Here is an 18160-nt window from a genome sequence, read left to right as displayed (position 1 = left end):
CTGCTAACAAATGTCAGGATTCTCTTGGGTCCAAAATGCCACATGTGTATTGAGATCACAGATGCACATGCCAATTTACATCCAGTGTTACATGGGTACAGGGGAATTTACCAGCAGGATTTGCAAGCAAGCCACTATAACCACTAAGTAATTTCCCTAACCCCCAAGAAATCTTTTTTGTTTGTTTGTTTGTTTTTGTTTTGTCTTGTTTTTCAAGGTAGGGTCTCATTCTAGCTCAGACTGACCTGGAATTCACTATGTAGCCTCAGGGTGGCCTCAAACTAAGGGCAATCCTCCTACCTCTGCCTCCCGAGTCCTGGGATTAAAGGCTTGCGCCACTATGCCTGGCTTCCAAGAAATCTTTTTATTGCAACATTTTTAAATTATGGCTTTGTGTAAAGCCATATTCTTTACTAAATTAAACCTGGCCAATTTCAATAATAAACAAAACAACATTAAAAGTCTTTGGTTACATTGCTGCATTTAAACCACTGAATTATTTCTGAAAAAAATTAAGTTATTCTGCATCAGCTCTGTCATTTCAACCATCATCTGATCATTTCTTTCATTTGTTCAATTTCTGGTGCTTTTTAGGGTATTTATTTCCTTACTGAATTTTTCCTCCATATTTATGACCTTTTTCCTTCAGCTCACCATTCCATTCAATCACTTGGGAGATGATTTTGTTGAGCTTTTTGTATACTTCTTTAGTTCGTTCATCTGCTTATTTGAGACATTAATTGTTCCTGTAGGGCCTGAATTCTTTATTAGACATATCATCCATCTCAGTGTCTGGCTTCCACTGTAGGGACACTGGGGAGCGGGGCTAGGAGCATGTTGTGGTTTGCTGTCTTGTATTATCTGTTGTCTTTTATGCTCCTGTAAGCATGGATGTGTCTTCTGGTTTTGACTCTTCTCCTTTTGCTGGTTGTTTGTGTTGTTATGTGTGAGTCCATCTATGGGGAATGTCTTCACTTGGAAGTACATTTCCTACACGGTCTTGGGTGGTAAGACACTGCTGATCCCCATTGGTTGGTTGGTTGGTTGGTTGGTTGGTTGGTTGGTTGGTTGGTTGTTTGTTTTAGGGGGAGTTGACAGCTCTGGCTGCCTGTACCATAGATGACCTTTTGTTTTACACTTTGTTCCTTTTAGGTTACAAAGACTCCAGAGTCAGGGTGCTGGTTGGAGAAGATTGGGCTTATAGATGTTATTTTTTTACAGCAAAGTATAGCAGTATCTGAGGAAGGAATTGGGTGAACTGGTGGAAGGAATTGGAGGAAGGGGAAAGGGGCAGAAAAATTTGGATAAGATGGTAAGTATATAGGTTGAACGAGGTAGTATAGATTATCATCAAGAGAGGAATAGAGAGTAGTAGATTTTTGTGGGTGTTGAAAAGAGAGAGGTATGAAGGTGTAGTCTACTGAGATAGAAATTTAAATATAGTAGGTTAACAATCAATGTACAATATTGCAAGTATTAGAGTAAACTATTAAAATGTTGAAACAAACAAGGATCACATCATGAACATCAGCAACAAAAAAAATGAAGACAAAAATAGTAAACCAAAACCCAAAATATATATGAAAGAAAAACAAGCATCAAGGTTCCAGAGATGATACAGCAGTTAAAGGCACTTGCTTGCAAAGCCTGATGACCCCAGGTTCAATTCCCCAGCACCCACGTAAAGCCAGATGCACAGAGTGGCACATTCATTCAGAGTTTGCAGTGGCAAGAAGCCCTGGTGCAGCCATGCATGGGCTCTCTCTCTCTCTCTTTTTCTTTCTCATCTTTCCTCCCTCCTTCTCTGTCTCCTTGCAAGTAAATAAATAAAATATTCTTTAAAACAGGGGACTTAATTAAATATATATATATATATCAGAGGAAAACAACAAAAAGAAAATGGAAATAGTAGGTCATAGTCCTCATTTTTCCCTCTCAGTGGGACATTGTGCTTCTTCTCTCTAGTATGATTATGGTTTTTATCTATTTCCTGAGATAGGGGCAGAGGTTGATATACACAGCAGGTGAGTCAGATTCAGGCTTTGTGACATTTCAGGTAAGAAAGATTGCTATACACCTAAACATTTTCATGTCAGCTTTTCCTGGCCTGACATATTCTGGCCCCTAGACAAGATGCAGTCCAGTCTCTTGTGGGTATGGGGTTAAAACTCCTACAGACAGGGCATGCTGCAGGGCAGGCTCTGGAGGGATGTGGAAATCCTGCCCACCTGTGAACCTTAGTGTGCTGGGTACCCTTGAGATGGTGAGGGTTGAGAGTGGCTTTCTCTGCCTTGCAGAGTTAGTTGAGGCATTCATGGCCACAGATGCATAGACCCTCCCAGGTACCTATATTGGCTTTCACCCGTCAGGGTCCTCTGTTCCAGATTACCAGAGCTGCACCTTCACAAACTTCAGTGCTGTCAGTGAGCAGGGTTGGCTGAGGCTGTGTTGTCCCAGGACATTTCCTGCCCCCCAAAGATGGTAGCTGCAAGACTAGGGTTTGTTGTGGCTGTGTTGTTTGAAGACAGTTGCCTTCCCAGGAGACAGCTCTGGCATACCCAGGGTCAGCTGTTACGGCAGACCTGCAGCAGCAGTAGTCAGTGGGCGTTTCTTCTTGGCTAAAGGTTGCTAGTGATGCAGTTTCTGGAGGCTCTTCACTGCAGGAAGCGTTTAGGGTTATTCTATGGAGTGCCCTAATCCCGTGTCTCTGAAGGTTATTCTGGAGAATGTCATTGTCCCATGCCTCTTAGGTACAGTTCTGTGCTCTGGGGTTGCCTGTCATGGGCAGACATGGAGCTGTAGCTGCTGGACATAACTTTGTAGTTGAAGGGTTTCTGTTGATGCAGTTTCTGTAGGCTGGTCTCTATATTTAGGGTTGTTCTGCCCTTGACGAATGGTTCTGGGGCAGCTGCCAGGAAGTCTGATCATAGAGGTTCAGTTGCTGACCAGAAGGTAAGTAGTGGAGTTGGTATTGGCAGTTTTTCTGGGCAGTAGATCTCGTTGAACCCTTTCTTTCAGTAACTGTGTTCCTCCACTCCCTCAAACATGGCTTCTACTTTTCCATATTATTCAGAAGCCAAATCCTTACTCATAGAAATATTTTTTAAATGTTGATGAAAGCCAGTCAGTCTTTACAAAATTATAACACAAACAAGTAGGAAGAGGTCCGTCATCAGTCATATCTTATAACAGGACCAGTGATGCTGGTCAGGATCACAGACACCAAAAAGGGGTTAATATATCTATTTAGACAAGATCACAGCTTCTAACTGCTTCTAAACAATAGCAGTTTGATTTTTTTAATAGGATAAAGAAAAAACATTGAAGTCAAAAAGACTAATCTTTGTTTAATGTACTACTATTGAAAAAATGTGATTGTGTTTTTTCTCTCCCTCCCTTCTTTCCTCCCTACCTTTCTCTCTCACAGGTAAGGATAACACTAAGTGAATCATTAGTATAAATTAAGGGAATGAGTATTCAAAATTAACTATTTCTGATAAAATGCAATATTCTTAAAATAGATGACCATTGCCAAGGAGAGTTTGGTCAAATACTTTATAGTAAACATTAATTGACAAAAGAACTTAAAAAAGAATAATACAAAGCCTATAAAATTGCATTAGCTAGTAGAACCATAAGTGCTGCAACAAATCAATAGAGCATTAGTTGTGTGCACAGATCAGTGGTTGGGTTCTAGGAGAGTCTCTTTCTACATGAAGTAATGATGTAGCAGCTTCACCCCTGAAGATATGTGTAGTCATGCCTCACTAAAATATGTTATATAATGAGAGTAATAACATGTAAATAACACTAATGTAGGGAAATTAAGTAATATAGGTTTGTGCTTGCAAGTGGAATAAAGTAATGGCAATGATGGGAAATTCATCTAAATAAAGTATTGTTATCCCTTTTATGTAATGTGTTCTACATACTCGTTATTGGCAGGAAAATATTATCTTCTTCACTCATTAGACGGTCATATCATGGTTGTTCTGTGGCTGCTCACTGTGATCATAGTCATTACTGATGGGAGGCACTTGTGTGGAAGGCCATTGTTTCTTGATAGAGGTAACTGATGAAGTTAGACATAGAAATACTAATGTATATGCTGTCCAGAGTCCACAGACCTGTGCTGTTTTTAGTCTGTGTACTTTATAGTCAGATATATTTATATCGTGTGAGGCTAATGTGTTGATTCAGTAAGTTTTGCCTGTCCTTTCTATTGTAACCATTCAGCACACAGTGTTTCCAATTTCAAAACCCACAAAAGCGTATACCACTTGTGGTAATTTGATTCAGGTGTCCCCCATGAATTTATGGGCTCTAAATGGTAGGTCCCCAGCTGGTGTAATTTGGGAATTAGATCCTCCTGGACATGATGGATTGTTGGGACAGGTTTGTGGATATTATATCCAGATTCCTCTTGCCAGTGTTTGGCACACTCTCCTGTTGATGTTGTCCACCTGATATTGGCTAGCAGGTGATGTCCACCCTCTGTTCATGCCATCATTTCCCCCTGCTGTCATGCAGCTTCCCCACGAGTCTATGAGCCAAAATAAACCCTTTCCTTCCATAAGCTGCTTTTTGTCGAGTTCTTTGTGTAGCAATTCAAAACTGACTGCAACACAACTTTAGTCAGGAATTTTGCAACTTTGACAATGCTATCTATGATGCAATTTCAAGTTTTTGGGAAGACTAGAGGGAAAACCTGAGGTTTGTGCATCTTTGTAAAACTGCTTACAGAAAAGTCATTTGCACGTACATCTGATGTTTAACAATGGTAGAGGATATATGTTTCATTTTGTGAATAATGAAATGTTATAATGGTTAGAAAGTTGTCCATCACAGAACACACCTTGCCCCCTCCCTTCTGAGACCTCAAGCTTGTTTCCTATGTGTTCATTGTAGTAGTGCTTTCTCCAGAGGAGAGAAGTGATTTCTTAAGAAACAACACATATAAAAATCAAAGTCAATATACCAAACATTAGAGATGCCAGTAGTAAGAATTGCTTTATAGAATAGAGCTCAAAATCCCAAATGCATTATTTTTGTTTTTTCTTACTTTTCACCTAAAATTACATAAAAGAAAGGGACTACTTAAGTTCAGGTTGCTTTTGAAAGTCAAGTGTAGACTGTACACTTTTGGAAAGAGTCACTGACACAGAGTCTCCAGTGGCTTACCCATTCTCTTTATCTTACCTGCCCTTCCTTAGTACATGGGGTCTGTTTAATATTTTCTTTTCCTTCTCATTGCACATAAACATGAACTGAAGACAAATTAGCCTTGAAGGGTAAATAGAACTTGCCTCTTATCTGAATATCTCAATAGAATACACTCCCCTTGGAATTGGAAAACACAGTGCTTTGCAACTTAGTTGTTGCTTTCAGAAATTCTATCTTCCTGATTTACATCCTATCTCCACTATATACTGTCTCCCAGTTAAGGTATTTGAATGTAGGAACTAATTTTAATACTTTTTATTTTCAAAGCTTTCCATGGTACTTGAAATAAGTCACTCATTATGTCTGAAATTATAACAATTTTATTATTTTACTTTTTATTAATTAGTTTTGTACTAAATGAATACAGTCAAGTTGGTACCATTGTTAGCCTTCTGCATGTCTTACCCCCTCCCCCTGGCCCCTTCTTGTTGAGGTATATGGGTCATGCATTGTGGAGTTAGCCCACAGTTACGGGTAGGAGGAAATGTCTGTGCGTATCATGACCCAACATGTGGCTCTGACATTCTTTCTACCCCCTCTTCTGCAAAATTTCCCTGAGCCATGTTAAGTTCATTTTGGGTCTACTTCAGTGATGATGTGCTGGGAACCTCATCTGATAAAAGATACTGTGCTAGAATTGAAGCAAAATAAAGCACTCTAAATTCATATCCTCTTCACAGTAGTGTGTGTAAGGGGTGTGTATTGAATGCACATGTGTGTAGATGTGTATGACATCTGTGGAGGTCAGAGCACAGCTGTGCTAGCCTCTGTTGCTCTTCTGCTTTCTTTCCTTGAGGCAGCCACTGTTTTCTTTTTCATTTTTGTCTGTCAGACAGACTGAGCAACAGCCTTAACTATTCTCCTGTCTCCATTCTCCTCAGAGGCATGTGTGGCCATACCTGCCTCTTTCTATGGCTGCTGAGGATCGAACTCAAGTCCTCATACTTGCAGGGCAAGCACTCTTACCTGCTCACCAGCCCGTGATTTGTTCCATCCTTCCTTTCTTCCTTCTTTCCCTCCTTCCTTCCTTCCTCCTTTCTTTCTTTCTGTGTTAATAAAAGTGGATGGGATTGGGGTGACTTTAGTGTAATAAAATCAAAAGATTAAATAATATTATTTCTTTCTTCACTTAAAGTGTCATATTTTACACTTGATGAATAAGTACATTATAATGGCCTAATTCAAACTTTTCTGACTTTCACAGGGTGGAAACTTCTCTCTCAGTAGTGTATTTGAAAAACCTAAAAATTTGGTGGTGGTTGGACAGTCAGCATTTGCAGACTTTGGTAAGACTATTTTTGCCTTTCAACTCCCCCTCCCCCATTCTAACCTAATCATATCAGTTATCACGGTAGTGAATAACTTCAGTACATGCACCTCTAATATATAGATATATACCACATGGGATCCGTTTCTTAATAAAATAGCAGGAAGTATTTAACATATAAATTTTTAAGTACTTTGAGGGGCTATGGAGAGAGCTTAGCAGTTAAAAGTGCTTGGTTGCTAGTCTGCTGATAACCTGACCTGACTTTGATTCTCCTCATACCCACACAAAGCCAGACACACAGTGTCACATGCATCTGTAATGCCTAAGTTTAATATCCAGAATGAACCCTTGTTTAAAAAAAAAAAAAAAAAAACTAGTGTAAAAATCCAAGGCTCAGAGAACATTGTGGGAGAAAGATTGTAAGAGCCACAGGCTGGGAAGGAGCATCCTGAAGCATTGCCTCTCACCACAGGGGACTCACAGTGAAGACCACCAGTAGCCACACTTAGGAATTCCCTCAGTGAATGAGGGCAAGAGATAGGGAATCTAAGGGTATATCCCAACTGCAAATATAGCCAGTATGTTCATATAATAATAAAGTCCATAATTAATTTAAAAAGTAGTCATTAAAATAGAAAAATGTAAGCCAGACTTGATAGCACATGCCTTTAATCCCAGCACTCAAGAGGCTGGAGTAGGAGGATGGCCCTGCACTCACAGCCACCTTGGACTAAAGAGTAAATTCCAGGTAAGCCAAGGCTAGAGTGAGATCCTACCTCAAAAACAAACAAAACAAAACAAGGTATTAATTGGAAGGAAGGGGCTCAGTGGAAGAGGGATGGGATAGAGAGGCAAAAAAAGGTGATAAGTGTGGGCTTATAATTGAACTCTATTATGTATATGTATGAAAGTTGTAAATTCAAAGTTAAAAAAAATTAAAGCCAGGCATGGTGGCATACACATTTAATCCCAGCACTTGGGAGGCAGAGGAAGAGGGTTGTTGTGAGTTCGGGGCCAGCCTGGAACTACACAGCAGATTCCAGGTCAGTCTGGGCTAGAGTGAGACCTTGAAAACAATAAAAATTAAAAATTTTTAAATTTTTAAATTAAAAAAAAAAAACTGGTACAGTGGCTTACACTTGTAATCCATGAACTGGGGAGATGGGGACAGTTGGATCTCTGGGGCTTGCTGGCCAACCAGTCTGGCCTAATTAGCTAAGCTCCAGGCCAGTGAGAGACCTTGTCACAAAATCTAATTAAATTACAAGAAATAAATAAATAAGTGGATGGCATTCCTGAGGAATAACAACAAATTTGCACTCTGACCTCCATATACACCCCATACACACATTCATGCACATGTATAAAAGAAAGAAGAGAAAAAGAAAAATAAGGAAAAAAAGAAAAATAAGAAATTATAACCTTGCCAAGTTTTTTTAGAATTTTTACCATAGAACTTCTATGTTTATGTAAAAGTGATTCTATCTTCTGAGTTAAGCAACTTTGTTAAGAAAACATAGTATAATTTCACAAGATCAGTATTACTGACAAATAAAATGTAAAAACTGGACCTCAGTTGGGCTTAAAATACTATAGTGATAACCATAAGACAAAACTGAAATTTTAAAAGTAAGTTCCTTAACTTTAAGAGATATATAATCTAACTGGGAAGACAAAAGACCATAGAAAAGAAATGTAAGAACAAAGATACAATTGCCATACTATAAAAAGGAAATCAAGGGCCAGGGCTAGAGGTACAAATCCCAGTACTCAGGAGGCTGTGTTAGGAAAACCTCCTTGAAGTCAAGGCCAGCCTTGGGCTACAGATTGAGTTTTAAATTATCCTGGGCTAAAGTGAGAACCTTCCTTGAAAAAGCAAAAAAGAAAAGAAAATCAGACTGTATTTCATTGCTGATCATAAAATTGATGCTACATGAAAAGAACAAAGTTTCTATACAATCTTGTGGCAGCACATGCCATTCTAGACTGAGAAAGGGGACATGAACATCCTGGAAGAAGTGGAATTTTGGACAGGACTTGAAAGCAACTCTAAGGATTGTCTAAAATTTCATGGTTATATGAAATCAGTGAGATTACAGACTAATAAATAAACCAAGTAGGCTTGAATAGAGTTCTGTAAAGATGTAGAGACATACAAGTGGACTGACCACACTGGATTAGCCTAAGAATTACAGGTGTTCTATGTTGATTTTATTCTATAGAATTTGTGCAAAGTAGAGCAGTTTTGGAGAACTCTTTGCTAAGGCATGTTTTATCAACTTCCAGAAATAGTTGAATGAAGTTTTTGCTCTAGAAGAATATGCTTCAGGAACTGCTTCTTAGGCATGCAGTTGAGCTTCAGAAGTGTTTGGGATGTTTCTGTCAAAAGAGAAGCAGATTTAAACAGCTTTGGCAAGCTTATTTTTAGTATGGAAACCAGTCAGGAGGTAAGAGAGGGCATTATTAGGTGATGAGAGCTGGAATGATAGCTACACGAATAAATGGAGTGATGGATGGAAGAAACTGCAAAGAAGACTCAAGTTTGCTGGTTTCTTTGACACTAGACAGGATGAAAAATAAATTTACTCTGAAGCAATTAAAAATAATGAGACTTAACTGGAGAGATGGCTTAGCCGTTAAGGTGCTTGCTTATAAAACATCAGGACCCAGTTTTGATTCCCCAGTACCCAAGTAAGCCAGGGGCACAAGGTAGCATATGTGTCAAGAGTTTGTTTGCAGTGGCTGGAGGCCCTAGAGCACCCATTCTCTCTCTCTCTGAAATAAATAGATACTTAAAAATAATGCGACTATTCATAAGGTAAATGAAAAAATAAAACTAGTTTGGATGTTGGGTACTGTCAGTGTCATCACATTCATCATGGTAAACAGCAAAGCAGAAACTTTTGGTAAGTCTAAGTTGAGGGATAAACCAAAGCAATGAGTCCTCCAAGAGCCCAAGGATCAGGATTAGATGACCACTTTATTATTTTTATTTATTTATTTATTTGAGAGTGACAGACAGAGAGAGAGAGAGAGAGAGAGAATGAACACGCCAGGGCCTCCAACCACTGCAAATGAACTCCAGACGCATGCGCCTGATGTGGGTTCTGGGGAATTGACCTCGAACCAGGGTCCTTAGGATTCACAGGCAAGCACTTAACTGCTAAGCCATCTCTCCAGCCCTAGATGACCACTTTAAAGAAGATGTACAAGCTGACAGACAAGTGAAGATGGAAAGAAAGTTGTAAGATGAACAAGAACAATTAGGATACTAATATACAATACAAGAGGATAGCCAAGCAAATGCCTTGGTATTTATAGTTTAGCAGGGCATTCAAATCACCATTTATACAACTCGAGGGCATCCTTGAGTTCTAAGTAGTTACATCTATTAAGAAACACTACTAGAGCTGGAGAGATACCTTAGCTTTTAAGTCATTTGTCTGCAAAGCCAAAGAATCCCAGTTCGATTCTCCAGGACCCATGTAAGCCAGATGCACAAGGGGTGCATGCATCTGGAGATCATTTGTACTGGCTGGAGGCCCTGACATGCCCATTCTCTCTCTCGCTTTGTCTCTCTCTGTCTCTCTCTCTCTCTCTCACCCTCTTTCTCTCTCTCAAATAAATAAATAAATAAAATATATTTTAAAAGATTAAAAGAACCACACTAGTCATTACTACATGAGGTGCTGCGCCCTACCTCAAACTTGGAAAATTTACTTACTCATAAGTATCTCAAATAGTTAAGCAGCCCCTAAGGAATGTGTGTCTTCTGAAAGGCTTTTGCTTTTGGTTTGGAGTTTTGTGAGTAGGGGATGAGACAGTCTTGTTATTTAGCTCTAGCTTGCCTGGACCTCACTGTGTAGACAAGGCTGGCCTTGAACTTTAGCAGTCCTGCTGCCTCTTCTTGCCGTGAAGGAATACAAGCCTATGCCACCAAACCTGGCTCTAGCAGATATGTTTTGTGTCTTATTCTACCTCTACTATATCACCCCTTCAAGAAATATATTAGATTTGTCTCTTTCTAGACATGCTCAGAACATTAAGTTCCAGAATTTCAAATAAATTGCTATTTAATAAATTATGTAGGACAAAGAAAGTCGGTAGAAATATGGCACTTTTTTTGCTGATAAAAAATTTTCATAGCTGGGCATGGTGGCACACGCCTTTAATCCCAGCACTCAGGAGGCAAAGGTAGGAGGATCATCATGAGTTTGAGGCCACCCTGAGACTACCTAGATTCCAGGTAAGCCTAAGCTAGAGTGAGACCCTACCTTGAAAAGCCAAAAAAAAAAAAAAAAAATCATAAGGCTAGACTTAGGTGAAATGTATTAATATATATGTATATACTATCAGATGTAGTGTAGTTATCGATATAAAGCTACAGAGTTGGGCTAGGGGCATGGTTCAGTTCATAGAGTACTTACCTAGCATGTACAAAGCCCTGGGCTTGATTCCCAACAGTGCATAAGCCGAGCGTGGTAGTGCATGCCTGTTATCCCAGCACATAAGAAATGAAAGCAGGAGGACCAGAAGTTGAAGATCATCCTCAGCTAGATAGTGAGTTTGAGGCCAGCCTGGGCTACATAAGATCCTATCTCCAAATTTTTTTTAAAAAAAGGAAAAAAAATAAACTGAAGGACAAACAACTTGTATAGACTGTTAGCTGTTTCTCAACATGAAAATGTCTTAAGCCTCATCATGTCTAAATTCATACAACCAAATCTGATGCCAACTTATGTGTCAGATATCACATCTGATATATAATGATAATACATCTGATATGTATGATAATGTATCAGATCTGATACATTAAGGATGAATGCCAGGCATGATGTTGCAGCCTCAGAATTGTCATCCCTTTCTCTAGACAATCCTATGATAAAGGCACTAATGAGCGTAGAAAACTTTGCCATCAGTAAAGTTAACAATGGAGAATACTGGACAACCTAAAGATGATGTCATTGACTGCTAAACTGCGATAGTTGTTCCTATCCCAGTGGTAATTACAGTGACAGAGAAAAGCAGGGAAAGCCTACAAACTTACAAAGGGCTAGGAAAAATTGAGTAGGTGATTTCATGTTAGCCATAGTAGAGCAGAAATTTGTAATTCAAAACTTACAGCAATTACACTCCTCTTTCTTTCCAGCTAGGTATATTCAGTAACAATCTTACAAATTTAAATTGCCTCTTATTATTTTTTTTTTGTATTTTTCTGTGGAAGAGAGGAGAGAGAGCAAACTGGGGTGCCAGGGCCTCCAGCCACTGCAATCAAATTTCAGATACATGCGCCATCTTGTGTGCATGTGCAACCTTTTGCGTGTTTGTGTTACTTTGTCTGGCTTACATGAGACCTAGAGAGTTGAAGATGGTTCTTCAGGCTTTGCAGGCAAGTGCCTTATCCACTAAGCCATCTCTCCAGCCCTAAATTGTCTCTTTTTATTGCTTGATTGGTAAAAAAGTAAGTCAGATGGTCCATGTGTGAAGATTTAACTTTTGTGTTTATTTGCATATTAACTGGTAACTGAATGTTCATATTCTGTTACCCCAAAAAAATGAAAATTAAATAACCTTGTATCACAAATGAAGGTATATTGAGTAAACTTCTAGGTGTTCTGTTTTGAGGCTCAGTTCAGTTATGAGACTCACTATAGGTTGTCTCTAAATTAATAATGCACTTTGTTTACTTGTTTATATCTTATTGTTGAAAATTGGCTGCTTGTGTTAAGTTGCCTAATTAGCCATGAATTCTGGTTGATAATCGTCAGTAAAATAGTAGAAGTCTTAGGTATTTTCTCTCTCTTAAATGTACTACCATTTCACTATTACTACCTGTCATAATTTATCAAATGAATATATAGACTATAGACAAGCCAGATTTATAAGTTCTGGGTTCAAGGAATCTGAAAGGTAATGCCTTCACATTCTTTGAATGAACTGTAAGAAACAGACATCAGTTCAACTTGTTCTTTAAAATATATTCCAGTTTTTCTTCCACTTCATTCTTGTGTTGTAATTAAAGATTTATGCTGTGTACAAGGTGTTCACTGTAGTATTCAAAGAGTAAGTTTTAAGTGCCTATTCCATGGAGTGAACCTGTTTTAGATGTTCAACCTACAACCATGAATAAAGAATGCTGTAATGGAATTTTCAAATTCTATTGAAGAAGAAGAGATCTTTAAAGAGGAAGCAAATTAGTAAAAATGCTTAGAAAATAGGGGAAGAATTTTGAAATGAAGTGCTATTATAGGAGATTGGTTTCAAGGGCTACTTTAGGTAGCTGGCTGGAACTTATGTTTGACCCTGAACTTAAAAGAAGTCATAGGAGGCCATAGGGACGAGGGCTCCATGCAAAGGGAACAGCCAGGGAAGATTCTAAACCCAAATAAGATGAATGTTCAAAAAAACAAAAAGTGATTGAATGAAAACTTGATCTGAATCTCTAAAGTAGATAGGTTCTGAGTTCTGTAAGAAATATCATAAAATCACAAAAATTAACATTTTTAGTCCTCATATATTTATTTCTCTAATTTCTAAATTTTGGTATTGATTAACTTATATTAGACACAGTATTTGTTATTATTTAACATTTAATTGGAAAATTGAACCTACATAGCTTCTTGCTATTTCTGTATATTTATACTACCCATTTTGTTTTCACATGTTTAATGTGAAAATAACCAATTTAAACACTTCTGCCTATGTCACACCAAATAATAATATAATACTATTATATATAATTATATATAATTTATAATTATAATTTATTATTATATATAGTTATAATTATATATAATACTATTATAATGTTTTTGTAAAACTGGAGTAATTTATTTTGACACATTTCCATGTCACATAGAAAGTGAGTAGCTGTCCTTAGAGAATTCTACTGATATTGGCCATACTCTTTGAAACAAATAGCCACAGTAATTTGTGAGTACTTCCAGTCTGTGTAAGTTTCCTGACTGCATCGTCATCTGTCATAGCAGGCATGATGAGTCCCTAAGTTTTGACTTTACAGCAGAAGTCTTATGAGGCATCTATTTTGCTGTTATACATTCCAGATGTAGTTCTGATAAATACTTTGAATGCTTTTTGTTTGGAAAATATAAATATAAAATATAAAAATTATAAAATCACTGCTTCAAAGTTTGATTGTATACATATTCAACATTTAAAGCAGAAATAGATGTTTTTGAGGAAAAACTGAAGCATTATGCCCCTGAAACCTATTTGTGTAAATTTTTATATAGCAAGTTCTTTCTTTCTTTATTGTTTATTTTATTTTTTTTTTTCAAATGTAAACTGTTTATTCTCTTTCCATTCAAATAAACTTAGGGATTTAGAGAAAGTTGAACCATGAAAAAATATTTTTTTTAATGGGTCCTCTTCTTTGCAAACTAGGACAATCAGTGTTAGGCTTTAAAACAGGTGAAGTGTTGAAAGGGCTAAACTCTCTCCCATTAAAAGAAGGTTGTGGAGCAGTTGGAGGAGTGAAAGGGACCATTACGCAGTTCCTGTCCAGTGATTTCCCCAAATCCTGTCATAATAAAAACCTTACGGTTGTTAAAATATTGGTATGAAATGAAGAAAATCACAGGCAACCTAGGCAATTTTTACAATTTGAGAATTTGGCAAAATGTATCTTAATTAGATGTGGAGGCAATATTATTGAGTAAGAAGATTGGATTCTAAATTTGTATGTGTACTTTGAAAATATTTACTAGCATTGAGCACACACTGTTGCCCAGATTTGGCCATATATTCTCTGTGAGTCTCAATTTTTCTTTTCAAAACTTAATTTATTCCAAGGTATTTTATTTTTTTTTTTTGCTATTGAAAATGGGACTATGTCCTTAATTCTTTCTCTGTATCTTTGTCATTTGCATATAGAAATGCTACTGATTTTTGTGCATTGATTTTGTATCCTGCTACTTTGCTATAGGAGTTAATCACCTTCAGGAGTTTAGACATGGAGTCTCTCGGGTCTCTTACATATACAATCATGTCATCATCGAATAGAGATAACTTAACTTCTTCCTTTCCAAATTGTATCCCTTTTATTTACTTCTCCTGAAGGAAGGACTTGAGCTAGGACTTCCAGTACTATATTGAAAAGCAGAGGTGAGAGAGGACAACCCTGTCTTGTTCCTGATCTTAATGGGAATTCCTCCAGTCTCTCTCCATTAAGTATTAATTGGGCCTTCAGAGCTTTGTATATTGCCTTTATTATGTTAAGATATGTACCAACTATGCCAATTCTCTCCAATGTTTTGATCATGGAGTGATGTTGTATCTTGTCAAAGGCCTTTTCTGCATCTTTTGAAATGATCAAGTGGTTTTTATGTTTAACCTTGTTTATGTGGTGTATTGCATTGACAGATTTCCGTATGTTGAACCACCCTTGTGTTTCTGGGATAAATCCCACTTGGTCAAGGTGGATGATGCTTTTGATGTATTATTGGATTCTGTTTGCAAGGTTTTTTTCAGGATCTTGGCATCTAAGTTCATTAGGGAAATAGGCCAGTAGTGTTCTTTTCTTATGGCATCTCTGCCTGGTTTTGGAATTAGGTGATACTAGCTTCCTAGAAGGAGTTGGGTAGCTTTCCCTGTTCTTCAACTGTGTGGCACAGCTTAAGGAATATTGGTTTGAGTTCTTCCATGAAGGTTTGATAGAATTTAGCTGAAAAGCCATCTGGTCCTGGACTCTTCTTTTGGGGTAGGTTCTTTATTACTTTTTCAATGTCCATGAATGTGATGGGTTCATTGAGGTGATTAATCTGCTCTGAGGTAAGCTTTGATAGATGGTATGTGTCCAGGAATTTATCCATCGCCTCCACATTATCCAGTTTTGTGGAGTAGAGGTTTTTGAAATAAGTCCTGATGATTCTCCCAATTTCACTTATGTCTCTTGTGATCTCTCCTTTTTCATTTTGAATTTTGTTAATTTGAAGCCTCTCCTTTTTTTGCTTGATCAAATTGGCCAGGGGTTTGTCAATCTTGTTTAGTTTTTCAAAGAGCCAGCTCTTTATTTTGTCAATTGTCTTAATTGTTTCCTTGGTTTCCAGTTCATTAATTTCTGCTCTGATTTTAATTATTTCCTTCCTTCTGGAGCTCTTTGGGTTGGATTTTTCTTGTTTTTCCAGTGCCTTTAGGTGGATGGTTAGGTTATTGATTTGGGATCTTTCTGTCTTTTTTATGAAGGCATTGAGTGCTATGAATTTTCCCCTGAGGACCGCCTTCATTGTGTCCCATAAGTTTTGGTATGATGTGTTCTCATTGTCATTCAATTCCAGGAATTTTGCAATTTCCTTTTTTATTTCATCCACTATCCATTTATTGTTTAAAAGTGTGCTGTTCAGGGCTGGAGAGATGGCTTAGAGGTTAAGCACTTGCCAGTGAAGCCTAAGGACCCCGGTTCGAGGCTCGGTTCTCCAGTTCCCACGTTAGCCAGATGCACAAGGGGGCGCACGCGTCTGGAGTTCGTTTGCAGAGGCTGGAAGCCCTGGCGCTCCCATTCTCTCTCTCTCCATCTGTCTGTCTTTCTCTCTCTGTCTGTTGCTTTCAAATAAATAAATAAATTTAAAAAAAAAAAAGTGTGCTGTGCTGTTCAGTTTCCAGGTGCCGTTGGGATTCTTGATGGGTCTTTTGTTGTTGATTTCTAGCAATATAGCATTATGATCTGATATCATGCAGGGAATTATGTCAGTTTTCCTAAATATGTTGAGGCAGTCTTTGTGACCCAGTATATGGTCTATTTTAGGAAATGTTCCATGGGCTGCTGAGAAGAATGTGTAGTCTGTGGATTTGGGATGGAAAGTTCTGTAGATGTCCGTTAGGTCTAAGTGCTCTATGGTTTTGTTGAGCTCTCTTACTTCCCTGCTGAATTTCTGTTTGGATGATCTGTCTATTACTGATAATGGTGTATTGAAGTCCCCAGCTATGATGGTGTTGGTGGTTATTTCTGTTTTATTGTCAAGTAGTGTTTGTTTTATGACTGTGGTGCCCCTTTGTTTGGTGCATACAAATTTATGATTGTAATATCCTCTTGATGGATCATTCCTTTGATGAGTAGGAAATAGCCTTCTTTTTCTTTTTTGATTATATTTGGTTTGAAGTCTATTTTATCTGATATTAATATAGCTACACCTGCTTGTTTCTTATTCCCATTTGCTTGGAATATTGTCTTCCACCCTTTACCCTGAGGAGTTGTCTGTCTTTAGTGGTGAGGTGGGTTTCTTGAAGGCAGCAGATAGAGTCTAATTTTTTGATCCATCCTATTAGCTTTTGTCTCTTGATGGGTGAATTAAGGCCATTAATATTTAGGGTGATGACTGTGAGATTTGATTTGATCCCTGCCATATTGTGGTGGTAGATGTGTGTTGGTGTTTTCATGGGCTTTTAAGTTTTTTGTGCCTACTGTGGATTTGGTTGTTGTGATCTGATTCTTATAGGCATTTGAGTTTGGTTATTTGTTTCTTCTTTGTGGAGAATTTCCTGAAATACTCTCTGTAGGTTTGGTTTTCTGTTCGTATAATTGTAAAGCTGAGTTTTGTCATGGAAGGTTTTTCTTTCACCATCTATTATGAGGGATACTTTGGCCAGGTAGAGTAGTTTGGGTTGGAATCCATAGGTTCTTAGACTTTGGAGAGTTTCACTCCAGGCCCTTCTAGATTTCAGGGTTTCCATTGAGAAGTCTGAAGTAATTCTGATGGGGTTACCTTTGAAAGTGGTGTGCTGTTTTTCCCTAGCTGCTTTTAGGATTTTCTCTTTGGTGTCAGTGTTTAGAGTCAATGATAACACGTCTTGGAGAGTTTCTGCTTTGGTCCAGTCTGTTTGGAGTTTCTGTTGGCTTCTTGTATCTTGATGGGCCTTTCTTTTAAGAGACTGGCGAAGTTTTCTTCAATTATTTTGTTAAATAAGTTCTCCATGCCTTTGGTCTGAAATTCTTCTCCTTCTGGTATTCTAATGATTCTGATATTAGGACGTTTAAGTATATCCCACAATTCCCTCATGTTCTGTTTGCAGGAACTTTTGAACTTACTGAAGTTTTTGAACTCTCAAACTGTTTCTTCCATCTTGTCTTCCAGATCAGAGTTTCTATCCTCCACTTCGCTGACTCTGTTCTTGAGGGCCTCTAGAGAGTTTTGGGCTTATTCAATTAAGTTTGCATTTTCTACTACTTTCTTATGTACCATTTCCATCGCTCTGTCAAGCTCCCTTTTCACATCATTTTCTGAGTTTCTTGATGATTCTTGGAATTCATCCCTGCATTTCTTTATGTCTTCATTTAGTATGGCCAGCTGATTTTTAAGGTCCTCTTTTTTTTCACTCTCACTCAATCTGTTACCTCTCTTTGAACTCCTTCCAACCTCTTATCAATTTATTCTAGCTTAGTGATGGTAGCATCCACACGATTATCAGTCCTTTGTTGCTTTCCTACAAGTTCTATCAGTAAGTTGGTCAGGGTTGCATTGCTCATAACTTCAATTTGATGTTCTGATCCTAATAACTCTTCTATGTTTTGGTTAGTTGCATTCATTATAGGACTGGGTAGTCTAACTGGGTTTTCTTGCATTTGATTTTTCATGTTATTTTTTTTGCACTGTGGTCTGCCCTTGACAGTGTATGGGCAGGTAGGTGGGTGGATCAGCCTGGGCTCTAGCA

General features: G+C 38.0%; 1 protein-coding gene across 2 annotated transcripts in view; it reads left to right on the top strand.

Annotated features, from left to right (window-relative positions):
* The window catches only part of Itfg1 (integrin alpha FG-GAP repeat containing 1), a 181114-nt gene that overhangs the window by 66352 nt on the left and 96602 nt on the right, over nt 1–18160 (top strand). For both annotated transcript variants that reach the window (XM_004664834.3, XM_045132791.1), the window contains one exon: nt 6428–6509. In XM_004664834.3, the coding sequence (XP_004664891.2) occupies nt 6428–6509 (82 nt within the window). The remainder of the gene's footprint in view (nt 1–6427; nt 6510–18160) is intronic.

Source organism: Jaculus jaculus, chromosome 1 (assembly GCF_020740685.1).
Source record: "Jaculus jaculus isolate mJacJac1 chromosome 1, mJacJac1.mat.Y.cur, whole genome shotgun sequence".
In the NCBI taxonomy this organism is placed as follows: Eukaryota; Metazoa; Chordata; class Mammalia; order Rodentia; family Dipodidae; genus Jaculus; species Jaculus jaculus.
Note: the sequence above shows the minus strand (reverse complement) of the source record. Positions and strands in the feature narration are given on the sequence as shown.